Source organism: Uloborus diversus, chromosome 3 (assembly GCF_026930045.1).
Source record: "Uloborus diversus isolate 005 chromosome 3, Udiv.v.3.1, whole genome shotgun sequence".
In the NCBI taxonomy this organism is placed as follows: Eukaryota; Metazoa; Arthropoda; class Arachnida; order Araneae; family Uloboridae; genus Uloborus; species Uloborus diversus.
In genome coordinates this window covers 124,796,080-124,814,966 of record NC_072733.1, presented here as the reverse complement: position 1 = coordinate 124,814,966, position 18,887 = coordinate 124,796,080, and the positions used below count along the sequence as shown (strand labels likewise).

General features: G+C 33.2%; 1 protein-coding gene across 4 annotated transcripts in view; it reads left to right on the top strand.

The window, feature by feature from the left end:
* LOC129218366 (SEC14-like protein 4) overlaps positions 1-18,887 on the top strand; it is a 144,215-nt gene that overhangs the window by 60,866 nt on the left and 64,462 nt on the right. For all 4 annotated transcript variants that reach the window (XM_054852610.1, XM_054852608.1, XM_054852607.1 and 1 more), the window contains exon 2: positions 15,869-15,988. In XM_054852610.1, coding sequence (XP_054708585.1) covers positions 15,941-15,988 — 48 coding nt within the window. In that variant the 5' untranslated portion in view covers positions 15,869-15,940. The remainder of the gene's footprint in view (positions 1-15,868; positions 15,989-18,887) is intronic.

The following is an 18,887-nucleotide window of genomic DNA, read 5'->3' as shown; positions in this document are numbered from 1 at the left end:
AAACGATCGAAATTTCTTTGCGTACCAGTTCTGGAAAGAGAATTATTTGCAGTGGAGGAAAAACATTTGTTGTGCTATCTTTCAGACGCAGAAGAGTATAAATTTAAGTGATAAGGGTCATTGCAATCATTTCTAATGTCTTTGGGTACGAAGACAGTAACGATGCACCTAAGTACTAAAGACTGAAAATTATTGATTGTTCACAAGTGGGTGGTGGTGAAAATTTTTTTCATGGTGTGAACCATCAAAGAGGATATGGGTTTTTTGGAGATTTAAAAAGATATATTACTCCTCTAGCTTTAAGAGCAACAAAATATTTGGGTAAAAAAATTGCTCATGCGGGACGTGGGGTGATATCCGATGTTTCCTCAGGCAAATCATTTAAAGATTCTGCACGTGCAAGATTTAGGGAAACTTCAAAACAAATAAAAGATGATATTTTGAAAAAAAATACAACATGGCGAAGGTATAAAAAGAAAACGCAAGTCGAAAAAAAATCATTCATCAGCAAAACGGTGTAAAAATCTAAATAGAGACATATTTTCATCATGTCAAAAAATTTGATCTGTCTCAAGTCGAATTAGACTTGTTTCAAGATGTTCCGATGCAGTTAGGAATTGATTCATCAACGTTTCTTGAAATCCATCCAATTGCTTCGTTGACAGAACATTCTCCGATTGAATTTTTGATCAGTAGCAGCGGAAATCAGTATGTGGATATCTCTCATACGTTACTACATTTGCAATTACAAGTTTTAAAAGCTGATGACACATTACTTACAGATACTGAAAAACTTAAAGTTGCTCCTATAAATTACTTATTAAACACTATATTTTCAGAATGTGGTGTATTTTTAAATGACAAACAAGTTTCGACTCAGGTAAATTACGCATACCGTTCATATCTTGAAAGTTTGTTGTTTTATTCAAAAAATGCTCATGATAGTTTACTGACTACATCATTTTTTCATAAAGATACTGCTAATCATCATGATTCCTTAACAGCTGATAATGTAGGTTTTAAAAAAAGATCTGAACTGAGTAATCTTAGTAAAGTAATTGATTTGATTGGACCAATTCATTTTGATTTAGCAAATCAACCGAAACTTTTAATTCATGGAGTTTCAGTCAGAATAAAATTGGAGCGAAACAAAAATAGTTTTTGTTTAATGTCTGCAACTAATGATTTCAAAATAAACATTCTTTCTGCAAGTCTATATGTACGAAAAGTAAACATCGCACCTTCTATTATTGTTGCCCATGAAAAAGCTTTGGAAAAAGGAGTAATAAAAATGCCAATAAGAAGAGTAGAAATTAAATCTTTTTCTCTTTCGGCTGGGATTGCTTCCGAACATATCGCAAATGCTTTTCTTGGACAATTACCAAACCGATTGATAATGGGGTTGGTTTCAAATGAGGCATATAATGGAATGAAATTCTTTCCCCCTATTGCTTTTTCAATGAGTTCATTTATACCTAGAAAAAAATCTAAATCATTTTGATCGGAATCATAAGAAAACACTATGTCATATCTCACATGATCCACGGTAAACTTCCTCTGTTTTTTATATTTTACTGTGTATGATTTGTTATGATCAAATATAGTATACCAATTGCGCGGGATTGATATTTCAGAAATCCCAACATCCCAATCTCCGTTAAGGTGTAAAGGTGAAGAAAGTTTGGTTCGAAAAAATGTTTGTGTATTTTCGGGAAAGTATTGCATGCTTGAATTACTCGGTAAAGTCACATAAAATTCGTTTGTCGTTTCATCCATGTTGATTTTATCCAAGAATTAAACCGATCGTCAAATCCTTGCCACTTTACAAACAATTCTTTGTTTTTCCCGATTCCCTTTGTCTTTAACACTTTTTCAATTTTCCAAAAATCTTCTGAGGTTTTCACAATTTTCTGTAGTTCCTGTTCATAAAAACGTCCTTTTATTAGTTCATTTTTTAAATCCTTTATGATATAAGTTGGTGGGTTTGAAGCATAACGTTTATGTATAACGAATATTTCATCGGTTCAGTTAGGTAAATATCCACGACGGAAAGTTCTTTTCAATTTCGAAATCCTCACTTGATCGCCGATATTAAATCTGTATTTAGGTTCATATTTATATCCATACAGTTTTTCAAAAATTAATGGTTCTAAATCTGAGGTGACTTTGTTCGGAGCATAGCCTTGTACTGCGATGAATGCTGTCATTATAACTCTGCAACAGTGGTTTCAAGATGTCTACGTATTTATAGGAATTATTTTTACACCGTTTTGCTGATGAATGATTTTTTTTTCGACTTGCGTTTTCTTTTATACCTTCGCCATGTTGTATTTTTTTCAAAATATCATCTTTTATTTGTTTTGAAGTTTCCCTAAATCTTGCACGTGCAGAATCTTTAAATGATTTGCCTGAGGAAACATCGGATATCACCCCACGTCCCGCATGAGCAATTTTTTTACCCAAATATTTTGTTGCTCTTAAAGCTAGAGGAGTAATATATCTTTTTAAATCTCCAAAAAACCCATATCCTCTTTGATGGTTCACACCATGAAAAAAATTTTCACCACCACCCACTTGTGAACAATAATAATTTTCACAGTCTTTAGTACTTAGGTGCATCGTTACTGTCTTCGTACCCAAAGACATTAGAAATGATTGCAATGACCCTTATCACTTAAATTTATACTCTTCTGCGTCTGAAAGATAGCACAACAAATGTTTTTCCTCCACTGCAAATAATTCTCTTTCCAGAACTGGTACGCAAAGAAATTTCGATCGTTTCTACGTGTTTTTTTCTCGAGGGAAAATAAAGCGGAAAATTGTACTGTCTCACAATCTGTTCCTTTTTATCAGTCATGCATGGTATAACTCTTAGCAAAGGAGCAAAAGTATCTCCTACGTGATGAGATGAAATTATATCAGAGTACACAAATATTTCAGTTATTCCACCATCGAGTTCTAAAGGATATTGACTTACATGGGATCCACTTTGAAAATGAACAGATGAGAAACCTAACATATCAGCTAATCCTTCACTAAAATGTATTTCATGAAGAGGTGAAACTTCTAAGTGAACTTTCAGATTTGGTAACTGACGTAGAATTACGTATTCAAATACATCGAAAAGACTCTGCGGGGTTTCATACATACCCACGTTTAAATCCAATTTCTCAACTACATCTGTTGTTACTATTTCTTCATAATATTCTTTAATTATTAATTTTATTATTTCGTCTGATTGTATCAGAATTAATGGGTTTATATTAGAAAAATTATGTATTCCTTTCGTGAATATCACATCTTTCTGAACATTCAGCATTTGCATTAACGATGGACATTTTTCGTGACTAACATGAAGTTCGGCATTTTCTGAAATTTCAAGTTTGACGTTATTTTTTATTGGTTCATACTCAAATTTTATAAATTTATCAACATCGAGTATATTTATATTTGCATTGATAACATTAAATACGTTATGAGAAATACGGAGTTTACTCTCTGGTTCTTTAATAAAATTTAATGGAATTACTTTTTCTGACTGATGTTTGGGATTTCTATTAAATACTGTTAATTTTTGACTAACATTTTTCTCAGTAGATCGCCTAAATTGAACCCTTTTAGATTTTGTAATTCTGATATCTTCACTTGGTAAATGTAACATGTATAAAAACTTATCGCCTTCTTTCTGATCAATAAATATTTCATACCCCTCAGATATTTCAATGTCGATGATGGTTTTGTTACGACTTAAAACCGGTGTAAATTTTATGAAATTCTTTCCCCCTATTGCTTTTTCAATGAGTTCATTTATACCTAGAAAAAAATCTAAATCATTTTGATCGGAATCATAAGAAAACACTATGTCATATCTCACATGATCCACGGTAAACTTCCTCTGTTTTTTATATTTTACTGTGTATGATTTGTTATGATCAAATATAGTATACCAATTGCGCGGGATTGATATTTCAGAAATCCCAACATCCCAATCTCCGTTAAGGTGTAAAGGTGAAGAAAGTTTGGTTCGAAAAAATGTTTGTGTATTTTCGGGAAAGTATTGCATGCTTGAATTACTCGGTAAAGTCACATAAAATTCGTTTGTCGTTTCATCCATGTTGATTTTATCCAAGAATTAAACCGATCGTCAAATCCTTGCCACTTTACAAACAATTCTTTGTTTTTCCCGATTCCCTTTGTCTTTAACACTTTTTCAATTTTCCAAAAATCTTCTGAGGTTTTCACAATTTTCTGTAGTTCCTGTTCATAAAAACGTCCTTTTATTAGTTCATTTTTTAAATCCTTTATGATATAAGTTGGTGGGTTTGAAGCATAACGTTTATGTATAACGAATATTTCATCGGTCCAGTTAGGTAAATATCCACGACGGGAAGTTCTTTTCAATTTCGAAATCCTCACTTGATCGCCGATATTAAATCTGTATTTAGGTTCATATTTATATCCATACAGTTTTTCAAAAATTAATGGTTCTAAATCTGAGGTGACTTTGTTCGGAGCATAGCCTGTACTGCGATGAATGCTGTCATTATAACTCTGCAACAGTGGTTTCAAGATGTCTACGTATTTATAGGAATTTCGGTGCGTAAAAATACGAAATAACTTGTTTTTTATTGTTCTGTTTGCTCTTTCTATGACAGAGGCATGATGTTCACTATGTGACGAATAATGATGAATTTTATTTTTTTTTGAAAAATGCTTGAACTTTGGAGTTGTAAAATTCTTTTCCCTCGTCAGTTTGTAAATTCACTACATGTTTGGATTCCTTCAATAATTTTTTAAATGCTCTCAGAACTTCTTCGGAATTTTTTTTTTTAATTGGTATTGCAAATAAACGTTTCGAAAACACATCGATTGCTGTTAGCAAGTATTTGTAATTATTATTTTGCTTCGCGTATTTTGATAAGTCGATCAAATCACACTGCATAAGTTCTCCCATACCAAAAGATAAAACTTTCCTACGAGGAAAGTTAATTCTTATAGGTTTATGAAGTGTATAAACATCTTGTTTCAATAAAAAACTCTTTTGCCTTTTTATATGGAACACCACTGGTTTTCGCGAGTTTTGAAACACCACCGAATGAACCGGGATGTTTTATATCGTAATAATTTTTTCTTAGTAGTTTATCCATGGTGATTTAATTTCTTCATATGACTTTGATCTCTTATGTTTAGGTGACTTGATTCTCTCATATGACTCTGATCTCTTATGTTTAGGTGACTTGATTCTCTCATATGACTCTGATCTCTTATGTTTAGGCTCTTTTGTATTCAGCAACATATCATCAGCAACATCGTCGTGCTTCGCCAATTGTTGAATTTGAGGGATAAGTTTTGTATTTCCAATCCAACTGTGAGGGATGTTTATTTCTTGAATCGCTTTTAAGAATGTATAAAAATTTTTTGGTTCTACGTTTCGTTTCGCATTACTCATCGCATACACAAAATAGTCCACAATTGTGCGAATTTTTTACCTTAGACTCTCCAACCATAAAATTACCTTCATCGTTCCAAGAGTAATGTCTAGTTTTTAGTTTTTCAGCAATAAGCGGAACAAATTTCGCATACTTTTTTGGGACAGATTTAATGATATTTTTTCAAATTTAAATCAACATAATCATCATGATGAGATGTGACTAAACTTTCATTTTCCTCACTTATGTCATTTCCTATTGCTGCATCGTCTACTACTTTAACACGAAGTGGTTCCGGAGGTGTGTGAATCACTTTTTGATATCTCGATACCATTTGACCAAGCAAACGGGCTTTCATATCATCTGGTAACTTATTTCGATCCAACAAATTCGTGATGTCATCTTCCAACCTATCTTCAGTTCTTGGAATATTATGAGAATTTATTAACTCTTCAGGAATCCATGCCATTTTTTTTCGCCATAACACTTGTTTGTTTTTAAAAGTTTTTTCAAATTCTGTTTCCTATTGCTCTGCCAACCATACCTGCGACTGCAGAAGCAAGTGCTGGAAGATTGAGGGGTAAGAACCCTACCACTTGATTTACTAAAATTTTTTTTTTTAGATTTAAATGGTATACTCTTTTGAGTTAGTTTTCTTAACACGTTCTTATATTTTTTCAGCTTCTTTACATTAACGGGTATGTTTCCTCCTAATATATTCAAACAAATTTCACACAAACAGATAATTTGAGGTTTGCTAGCGGTTCGCAGTAAAGCTTTTTTTTTGCTCTCGTGATGAATGCGCTAACAAGTTTAAAAAGGGGAGATTCTTTTTTAATTTCTTCATTAGATAGGATGAAAAAAAGCAATAATATCCTTTTTCGTTCGGAATCAAACTATCCCTCAGACGAAACTCTTCTTTCGTTGATGGATGCAAATCGATAAATAAATAGGTATGTGCTAAATCAGTGGCTTTTATATATGCATCCAAAAAAAATTTTGACTTTTGAGGATACAGTTGTCGTCCTAAACAATTAACTTGACTCATATCTCTTGAATTTTTAAACAAAATAATATAATGAGCGTTCAAACTTATGTCGCGCATAACTTTTAGTCGTGGAAATAAATTTTGCAATATTAAAATTACGCTTACATTACGATGATGAGAAGCAGCAGTGAATAAATCAGAAATTTTATCATTTAAATGATGCATCTGATCATCAAGTATGATCAAATCAACCCCCTCATAGTCCTGTGGCAAGCCGGAAACAAATTTGATATGTTTTTCTTCCAAAAACCAAGGAGCAGAATACAAATAACACCAAACAATGTTTTTAATTTTTTTTTCATATATGTTTCTTTTGATGAGACGGCGAACAAGACTAGTTTTTCCTACTTGAGAAGGACCAACCACGATTAGACTACTTGGATGCTTAAGCTTCAACATATTTTATAAACAAAAAAATAACTCAAAACAATTATCTTGTTTTCTCTGAATTACATCGGGAACAAACTATACTCTTAACGACTACATAACAAGATTGCGAGTTTTGACATTCGCAAAGTACTCGATAATCGCAATAAGGACACTTTTTCAAAACGCACATATTTTTAAAGTGTTTTTAATAATACTTATGACGATGGTAACAGATGATTCATTTAATTTAAACGATTTTTTCCTTGTTCTTCTACTTTCAGGATGTGTGCATGTTGCTTATATATGTACCTGATGGGGGGGGGGGTGCACGCTGCTTATATATGTACCCGATATGCGAAAATCCATACCTCCTCCACCCCACCTTCTCATGCATATGAAATATCGTTAAGACTGTCAGTGTTTGGTATTTAAAAAAATCAAAACACTAACAATCTTAGCATTATTTTATAAAGCACAATCATCTTTCTTAACATTAATTTATGTAGCGCAATCATCTTTTGAAAGAAGAAAGAAATAAAACCTACACAGAACCACAAGAACAAAAAAGACAGGTAAGTTTTTATATTTTTATATTTATGTTTGTTACAATATTTAATAACATCCAAAGCAATAGTTTTCAATCAGTTTCATCATAAGATAAATATTTCATTAAGTAATCAGTATCCAGAGTTTTGAAATAACAAATTTTTAATTCTTGATTACAATTCTTCTTTTGTTCGTAGTATTGTGAACGAGCCATAGCTGAACACATTAATAAATTTCTAAATGAGTTAGAACAATAATAAACTAATTCATGAAAATTTCCATCAGGTTGATATACATAGAGAAACCCATATGCAGTTTCATGTGGTTTCATAGCAGTTAAAATTTTTTCCAGCTTCATTATCGCTTAACGTCACATAATAAGTAATAAAAGCATTCGGATTTTCCAATCTAAATCTCATAGCATCATAAAAACAAAGCTGTAATGATTCATACAAAAATTTTTCAAATTAAACAACATCAGATCCATTTTCATCTGAAGACGCAAACCATCCATATCGGTCTATTGCTGTTGTCGACGTCATTGCTTTTCAATAGGAGAAAGCTAGAGTAGAACTTATTTCAACCCTTACCACAAAAGGAATGATTTGAAATAAAAAAAAAAAAGGAGTCAGGATTTAAAAATCACTAAACTTTACTGCATATATTAGCAAGATACTGCAGAACCAGTCTCTTGTACAGAGAGTTTATTGCTGTTTCCGATAAATGTTTATTCAACATAACGTTACAAATAGATACGCGATCTATATAACGGATAACAAAGTCCTCTGACAATTCTTGAAACAAAAATACTTTATTCAAATCAATATTTTTTTTCCAGCGATATGATGGTTTTCTCTTTTAATTTTTGATGTTCGGCAACCAAAGATAAATCAAGTATTTCCGAAGTTTCTAAAATAAACTTATCACTTAAAGTCTGATATTGAGAAATTAATTTCCAATCCAATTTATTCGCATGAGATTTCATGAAATTTTCAGATAAATTTTGATATCTTGAAATCAAATTCCAATTCAATAAAAGAGCAAAATCTTCCAAAAAACCCTCCTCCAATACTTGATACTGTGAAATTAAATCCCAATCAACTTTTTCTTTAAATTCTGCAATAAACGTTGGACTCAACTTCTGATATCGAGATATTGTTTTCCAGTCAATATTTTCCTGAAGCTCACGAATGACATCTTCACCCAAAACAGTCGACTTACCGAACTCCGACCAATCAACAGTCATATTTATATCTTCAAGAAAGTATTCACCCCTCCCGAAAGATGACTTAAGTTGCTATAGAAATCGACAACAATGTTATTCCTCCAACAAAGCAACACGCTTTATATAGATTTCGAGGACCTCTGAACCAAAGAAAACAAAATATTAAAAAAAACATGACTGATTTATGAAAACTAAGCGGAACAAATCATACGCACACGAACAAACATGTACGCGACATGAATGTGGTAACAGAATCAAACACGAACAGGTTCAGTTGAAGGACATCCGCACAAAGGAGAAATTCAGACCAAGATCAAATGGAAAATGAGTAGATTAGCTACCATGGTTATTAGCTACATTACACGAGTTCAACTGAGGTCATCCATATCGGAAATGAATTGGAACCAATACGAGTTAATTGGAAATTTCCTGTTTCAGTATTCAACATACATATACTACTAATGGGTTTTATATTTAAACATTTAATGAGGAAATTACATGGAACTTGCGGTTTTCCATCTTAACTGAAATAATTATTTTATTTTAGAATTTTATTTTTTCAGCGCTAAGTTGTACCTTAAGATTAAGCAAATCATTTAGTGAAATCCCGAAGTCTCTAAGTGGTCTAATAGCAGAGATATAAGCAAAACCAGGCCTCAGATTTCTCCGAGACAATCAGGTCAAGTATAATAAAAGTGCTTAAATAACAGAATTTAAAAAAAAAAAAAAAATACTAAGCACTTTTCATAACGCACTCAAAGGGACAAAATAACCTTTCTGGGTCAGAAAGGACAATTTAAGCATTCCTGTAGTTTTCGAAAATTCCAAGAAAATGAAAAGTTCTTGGTATTTAAAAATTCTGTTATTTGTTTGTTTACAAAATAAGTCAATTTTTGTTCTGCGCACTTGGATCGTAATGGAAACACAATGTTGTCAGCCCCGCCTAATCTTGTAACGGATAAACGAAAACCCCGCTTATACGAATAAAATCTCCAGGAACCGAATATTTCCCAATGTTAGACATTTCGCAATGTTAGGGATCCCGCTTAATCGAACAATTTCCCCGGTTAATCGAATAATAGTGATCAGCTTTCGCATATGTTTTAGTTGAGAAAATTTTTGAATACATAAAAAATTAATTAAGAGCAATTACTGAAGCAAAAATTAAAAATTGTATTTTTCGGCAAACAACCGGCGGGGAAAAAACATTCATAATCCATCAAAGCATATCCACTATTCTATTTATTTTCTTTTATCGTTGCCATTACCAACAGACAGTTGATAATTAAATTAAAAAAAACAACGAAATATAAACATTGCAGAAGATAAGAAATTGATAGATATTAATTGCGTAAAACACGGTAATTGAAGTTAGAAAGGTGCTCCCAAAATACCTTGAGCAAGGAATTCACTATTATGGACTGTCTCCAAAAAATATTAACTGAAAAAAGGTGTCGAAACAAAGATTCACTACCCATAGTTGTAAGTGACATATAATTTTCATACGTACTTTTATTTACTTAGCTTATTTAAAACGCTTTTTAATAAAAAACATGTTTCTTCTATTACTTAGATATTGATTTATTATAACGTTTTAAGACAAACGTTGTCAATCAGAAAAATAAATAAAATTTCCCCGCTGAATCGAATAATATTTCTTGGAACTCACGGTATTCGTTTAAGCGGGGCCGACTACCAGTTTTCCATTCAGTAGGGGAAATTCATCACAGACCGCCTACGATCAAGAAAAACCATCGTTCAGCTCGCCTTAAACCTTATTATACTGTCCTGTGCAGGTAAACAGCAGTAACTGCAGAAATGATTTTTCAAGATATTTCAAGAAACGCGTTTTGAATTTAATGCTAACAATAGGAAAATGTTGGAATTAGACGTCTTTTTCGCGCGTTATTTTCAGCGGAAACCAAATAAGCGAGCTTGTACAGTAAAGATAACGCACAATAGATGACAAAAATGCAAAAAAATCAAAAATGAAAAATTTGCAGTTACTGCCTTTTACCTGCACAGGGCAATATAGTATTGCACCATTGATATCCTTAGACCTCATTGCAAGAACTTACAAGTTGACCGTAATTCGTTGAAGCCTTACTAAACTTACTAGATATTTACTCCATGTAGTGAGTTTTTCTGAATGTAACTAGACTGCAAACTGACTATAGCAGAGCAAATATGCTGGAGGCAGTCCTTGTTTCAGAAGCCTACACTTTGATTTAGAAATGCATAAAATGGAGTTAAAACTGCATAATTTGGGTAAAACAGCTGAAATTAACTGAAAACTAGAGCTGCTAGAGAAAAACTAATTTCATATTTTGATTCAGAGCCCCAAACATATCTAAAATCAGTCCTCAAATTCTGGGCACCAAACATACAACATTTTTTTGTGCTGTAAAGTAGATGCTGGGACACTTGGTGTTCCTGTCAAAGGGGTAAAATTAAGCAAACAAAATATTAACTACTTTTAAATTTATTTCTTCGTTTAAACCATTTCTTTAAATAAAAAAAAAGAAGATGATGAATACTCCCCTACAACTACTCCCGTAGCAGACCAAAAAGGTTATTTTGTTTTTACAACCTCAATGATATAAATCAGCGAAAGTGAAAATAAATAATAATGTTTCTTCCCTCAATGATCAGTAAAAGGGGAAATTTAGGGCGAATTTATTCTGATTAGTAGATGCATCAGTTCGGAACTCCGTAATCAACACAACGCTTAAAGCTGCCCCAAAAAGAGTGAAGAAACAAATTTCCCCCATCAACACAACGCTCAGGGGTCGAACGGCGCGATGACACTTCTTCCAGGCCCACTCAAAGAGAAAAATCGCGGTATCAGTTGCGGTTTTACAACAGTAGCAAATGAGTACATTAGTTAAAAGAGAAGAACGATTGAACATCTGGAACTCTTCAAATCTTCAGATACAAGAGGCTTTAGAATCTCCACAGGGGTCGTATCTCCCCGACTCCCGCTAGGAAATGGCAACCCTCCGCCAAGCCAGTTCACCGTTGGCGACGAATTTGTTCCTAAATGTCGGCTTTAGTCCAAAACCATGTTTTCGTTATTATTTTTTTTTCTCTGCGGAGCTTACAAACTGCTCTCGAAGTGGAACAGCGCTGCGGCGCGCTCACTCAAGTGTTGCTGATCCGGAAAAAATATATGAGAGTTTGATTTGTATATAAAAGGGGAGGCGTGATAGTTTTGAATACTTTTAGGTATTGTGTTTAAAAAAAACCTTCACAAAATGATGATCCTTCCCTTCCTCGGAATCGACGTATACCAAAGAAGTGAAAACAACGAAGGCAGCTCACCGCACACTTTTAAAATCCAAAAGCAATACAGTTGACTCCCGCCACTCTCGCGAAATGGCTATAACGCGATTTTTTCTCCAGTATTCAGACCTAACGCGAATTCCACACCCGCAACACGAAAATTCTCGGAAGGGAATCGTGGTGTGTTCGTATCGACTTTGTTATTGGTACCAAATTTTTTTTTTTTTTCATGAATGGATCTTTATCCTTAGCATCGCTGAGAGTGGAAGTTCCCTTTTCATTTTAAATGCGAATGTTTTAATGAAATATAATGACACCTAAGAGCGCTGTTTCATTTAACGTTTATGAAGATAAAAGGAGAAAGTTTCTGACAATTAAAGAAAAGCTAGAGCTTCTTGAAAAGCTGACGCTCAACTAAAAAATGCGTTGAAGGTAGTACGAGAATTAGGTATGAGTGAATCTTCCATACATACAATTACAAGTCAAGAAAAGGAAATCCGTAAAAATTCACCGAGTAGTGTCTTAGTAAAATGCAAAAATTTATGAAAATGGAAACTGCTCCTGTATTGTGTACAAATATCATTGATGGATCGACTGTTCAGTACAACTAAAGATGCATTTGCTTTTCTTACTATATACTGTGCCTACCGTATACCGGTTTATTTTTCTTTCTTTCCCATTGGTCATTGATTTTGTACATCGTAGCAGTATTTTATGTTGAATAAAACGGTATTTTTAAAAACAAGTAACATTCAGTTTATGTAAGAAACAGGAATGTACAGTTAGAGTTAAGAGATGGTTTTTAACAGTGTGAGGGGGTGTTTACAAGTGTCCAAAATAATTGGGTACGTTTATAAAAAATTTCACACATACCCTTTTTCACAACGAAAAATTTCGACTTACGCGAAGGGTCTTGGACTGCATCCCTCGCAAAAGTCGAGACTCGACTGTACTACAAGGCAATATACATTGAGGTAAGTAAAATGGTGCAATTTTGCGTTATTGGGCGATTTGCATCAACTGGACTCACACAGGGTATTGCAGTTGAACAAGAATGCTTGCTTTTATTAAACAGAGGTGAAACATTTTGAAAAATCAACTGAGTTTTTCAAAAATGACCTAGACATTGAGAGACTGTGTTTACGCTTGAATATGTTAGCCGATATCACTAATGAAAAAACAACTGGTCTTAAAAAGCATGCGTAAATTAAATTGCCTTTTTACAAAAATACTGTGTGTGTTCGTATTTATTTTTTCCTTTTTTTCAAAGCCATAAAATATGTGTCGGGCTTGTCGACTTTTCGGGGTTCTAATGTTAATTATATGACTTTAAAATGCTTTAACAAAACTTTAAAACTCACTATTTTTCATCTCAGATTTAGAAAATTTCCTGCGGCATGCCCCCCCCCCCCCCCCCCCAATATTTTTTAAGTCGGAGTCTCTGGGAATGCCCTTCAATGCAAGTCAAGCGCCCTACCTTTTCCATGCCTAACTACGGCGCTGCATGACTCCCCATAAAATAGAACAAAATCTAGTTGAACCAGAAAAATTTGTATACCAATTTTTGCATTGTTTTACTTTGAAAACGCCATGTCACATACTGTTTGTTTGTTTAAATTACACACACCAGAAAATATGTAAATTGGCATTTTCAAGGCACAAAAATCGACCTTTATTTGGGGGGGGGGGGGTAACCTCCGTGGGATTACATAACCCCATAAACCCCTAGTGATGACTGGCCCAGCCCCCTCGATAATTTTTCCAAGTCGGCGCCCCTGCACAGGGGGCTAGGTCTGGCGAATACGGGGGTCGAGGAACGACCGGCCACCCCTGAGAGACCAAGTAGCGGTTAATAGTGAAGGCTAGTTAAGTGTACGGGAGCGTTATCATTTTTCCAATCGCCCGTACGAGCTCCAACTCACTCCTGTTTCTTCTAAAAATTAGTCAATTGTAAAACGACGACTCTCGTTGATTTTTTTTTTTTTTTTTTTTGGCGGATTTTTTCAACATTTTCATCATTTCGAGACGTTGAAAGGCGCTCAGAACGAGCATGATCTTCAACACTCATATGCTACCAAGTTTAAAGCACCCAAACCACTCGAAAACTTGCATACGGATCATAGCATCGTTCTTAAGAGCTTGTTGAAGCATTGGGTAAGCTATTCCGTTGCCGACTTTTCCAGTATGAAGCAAAATTTCAAGCGAACTCTTTGTTCTTTTAAATCTGCCATAAAGAGTTCGCAAACGAAAATCAATAACACTTGCGAAAACCAACAATATGATCAGACGTTATCAGCTACACTGATGCCACTTGCACAGTTGTTTTATGAAGGTCTCTACTTGAGCAATCTAGCTGGAGAACACTCTACTTTTGCCCCCCCCCTCGTATATATATATATATATATATATATATATATATATATATATATAATATATATATATATATATATATATATATATATATATATATATATATATATATATATATATATATATATATATATATAATGATTTCATGAAATAAATTTGACGTGTGTTTAGTTTAATTTCGATTAATAATAAAACCAAGGTTCGATTTTCGAAGTAATCTTGGAAAATAATGTAAAAATTATTCCAAATACTAGTTTCTCCTTGCTTTATTAAATTATTTTTGAAAAATAAGTAACAAAATTATTGCTTGAAACACCAGGCTTGTTTCTAATGTTCAGTTTTTTTGAATTAATATTTTTGTTGTCAAGAATATCATAAGAGCTTTTCTCTTTCCATGTGTGCAATTTCACAAAATAACGTTAATAGTGCTGAAAATTAAAAATTATAAAACTTTCTCTTTAGCTTTTTGGTATACTTTTGATTTTGAAATATGTTCTCAAATTTGTATCAGAGAAATCACTCGGATGCTAATCTTATAGTTTTTGATCTTATATTTTCTTGTCGAAGATCTTCTTGTTCTTCAAAAGTAAACGAGTAAAATTTATCTTTTGCACATTTTTCCACTCACGTTTTCCAAAACTAGAATTTAATTCTGTTGTAAATATAGTCAGCTGCGTTGCTGCATACACCGTCTGCATTTCACATCGTCTGCTTACAGAAGAGTCAACCTTTTTGAAAATATTTATTATTTCTTTTCTCATTAATTTTTCATGTTTATCCTTTAAGCAAGATCAACTTTGTAAATGATTACTAGTTTTGAATCAAATGTTAACTTAATAAAAACAAAAGTTAAGCAAATATTTGAAGCAAAACTTCTATGTGTCATCGAAAAAAATTTAAAACTAAAATACTTTTCATTATTCTATGGTCAAATCGTTTTTTTTTTATTTTATTTTATGTAAAAAAAATCCTTCCAAAATCTCGTTAGTTTTTCAGACAAATTTCATGGTGTTGATTCGCAATTTTTTTAAATTTTGTTTTCCTATTTTCACTCCCAAACCAGCTTAAGATTATATGTCACGAGCTGGCAATGTTCAATTTGTTGCAGAGTTTCTACAAATATATGAGGTCAAGGTTAAATTTATCCTGTCGCTGAATTATACTTTTAAAGTGGCATGATCATTTTTCTTGCCGTTTTAAAGCATATCGTTTTCAAGGATTCGTATCGATTTCAGAAATTCCAAATTTCGATTTAATAATAGGTTTCATTTTCGTATTTCGTATTTATTTCATAAAGTAAATCCCTCCGTAATGACATAACAAGATGTAAGTGAAGGAAAAGGTGGTTTTGAACATTTGTTCCTGTACTGAACATATTTCCTCGAAAATACGCGTACCTTTGAAAAACCGAAATCCGAAGATAGAAAAAGGCGGTACTTAATTTAATTGTGCATTGAAACTCGTCTGATGTTGAAAGAGAGTGAAATTTATGATTCAGTCAACTCATAATAGCACCGAAGAGTCTCAATTGCTTTTTTGATGCTACTGACATTAGAGTTGAACATTACTCAGAAAGATTTCCTTTTGTTTTCGTTTTAGTTGTAACGAAGTGAACTTGGAGGAAGAAATTATCTCTTATTTTGCGTGAATCCACTCGGACATCAAGACACCATGAGCACGGGTCAGGTAACCGAAAATAGGAGTGAAAAGATTCAAGAGGTAACTTATGATTTTTGTATGAAAATTTCGTTACATAAATGGTGTTATTTTCATGACTTTTATTTCCAGAAAAATATCCTCCCCCCCCCCATCCATGCATTTTTTTTTTTTTTGTTCCGCTTTGGAATATCGTGGAGAGCAATATGTTAAAGGACAAACAAGCTATCAAAATTATGTGGGTGCTGCAAGCATTAATTTCATTAAAGAATATCCTTTAAGCTACTTTCTTTAGTGAGTAGGAATGAACAATTTCCGATTTACGATATAAAAATATCATGTTTTTGAAATAAATCATTAACGGTAACCTTTTTGAGAACGCATCGCTCACCGACGACAACAGTCGCGTATCTCAAAAAACATTATTGGACAAAGTTTAACGTGATACCGTTGATGCAGGGGCACCCCGATGAGAGGTCACTGTAACGTCCCAAAAATTTCCCAATTATGCATTTTTTGTCTAACGATTCGGCAGAAACATCACCAATTGAAAAATTATCATCATTCGGTGAAATTTGGAGTTCCATTCGGCAAATTGAGAGTTTTCGCCTTCCCAAAACATTCAGTTCGGGGCACCCCTGCGTACGTAATTACACTACTCACAGGCAGTGATTCTTAACCTGCGATCCGCGTGCAATTTTCAAGTACTTCGCTAAAATGAACCTCAATTTTTGAAGTTGTAATTAACTTTATTAGAGAAAACTTTTGGATTTTTCTTATTTTACCAAATATAATTGTTGCGAAAATATTATTTCTATCGTATGTAGTCCCTGGTCCTCTTAGGATTCAGTAGGGTAGCAAGTGGTCCTGAGTTGTGGGATGTTTTATAGCTACTGATCTACAAAAGCACATTTTAATTGCAGATGAAACACTAAGATTCATGAGAGATAGAATATGCAATTAGGGATATGTGTTGTTATAAGTGAGGTATTAAGGCTAAGACAGCTTTTTCTGATTTTGTTTTTTGTGACAAATTTTGCTCTTATGAGGTAAAGATCTAACAGATGAATAACAGTCAAGCGTTATACTGACTTTGATTTTCATCCATACTGGATATGCACATGCTTTGCCTGATTATTGAATAGGCCATTGCCTAGGGCCTCTGATTTTTAGAGGTCCCCAAATCGTTAAAATTGTTTTAGTCAAGAGCTAAAATTGTAAGGTTAGACTACAAGGTGTGTTTGTGTGGAGGGGGGGGGGGATTAGCGCCTCCCGGTATCTTAATCGGGCACTGAGAATATGCTGAAATTTTCAGAGTTTGCCAGACGTTGGAGTCCGGCGAATAGTTATGTGTGGCCAATTCAAGTTTCTAAAACGTGGCTGGTAAATATTGCGACTAAAAGTGAAAGCTTTAGTAGCTAGGTGGCGAGTGGCGAAATATTATTTCCTAGTATATCACTGTAATAATTATGCAGACTCAAAAAGCTATGCTTTTTTTATCTATATATATATTTTCTAATCCTCCCGTACCTCGATGTACATAGATTCATAAAACAGTTTTAAGATTATTCTGATTAGCTATTTACACTGTTACCCTAGTCATCAAAGTTTTGCTAACAGAAAACGCCCAACAAACTTAATTGTCTGTGGTTGGCTTACTATCGTTTCATAAGTGGGACAGTTATAATTTATTACTTGGTAAGGGTTTGATTTTTTTCTACGGCTCTCCACCGCTGTTCCAACTGCTTTTAACATTTATAGAAACAAGATAAATTGTTTGTGTACTTAGACTTATTGACAAAAGATTTTTTTTTAATTTGATGTGTTTAAAAAAATTGAATTCCATAATAGCTATTAGGGAGGTTTGACCCATTTTAATTCTTGTAGGTTTCAACAGAATCAAATTTCTCAATTTATTTTAATATAATGATGCAATATTTGTAATGTACTACATTTAATTAGTTTAAAATAGAAATGCTGCTCAATGTAAAATTTCCCAAAAAATTTTGGTCTTACCAGGGCAAACATACATGTAATTTTAACATACATGTAATAATGAAAAGAGTTGAAATACGTAACAATTGAAAGAGCATTTTCTGACATATTTTTGACGCAACAACTATTTGTTCTCGTCCGCCCGTTATTGAGATATAAGGTATTAAAATCTGCAAAATTTTAAGAAAAGATCTAAATTTTATGTCTTGGATAGAAATTTATCACGCGATTTCACCGCCTGCATACATCTAAAAAATCTTTTGAAATTACTGTCAGCCCCGCTTAATCGCGTAACGGATAAACAAATACCGCGCTTATACGAATAAAACCTCCTGGAACCGAATATTTTCCCATAGACGCAATGCTAAAGATCCCCGCTTAATCGAATAGTTTCCCCGGATAATCGAATAATACTGCAATGATCTTTCGTGAATATTTTTGCTGCGAATACTTTTGAATAAATTAAGTACAAATAATTACTGACATAAAAATATAAAGTAATATTTTTCTCCCACAACGGGCACGAGAAACAACAGTCATATTCCATCAAAACATTTCCTATGTTCTACCAAATTTGTTTTGTCTTTTCCATTACAAAAAATAATAGTAAAATAAGCATTCGATAATTAAATTAAATAACACAAGGAAATATATACACATTTTAAACGATAGTAAATTGATAGATATTAAATGTAAAATACGGTAGACTAGGAGGGGGAAAAGAGAGTCAGAAAAGTGTTCCCAGAAGACCTATGGCAAGCAATTCACTATTATGGACTTCTTCAAAAACGAATGTTCTGAAAAACGGTACGAAAACAGATTTCATAACTCAAGTTGTAAGTAACTTTTTATAATTTTCATACGTACTTGTAATATACATACTAATTGTTAAACTATTTTGTTCTTTAACTTACTTCAAAAACCTTTTGCCAATATAACTTGAATTATTTTCTTTATGTAGTTATTG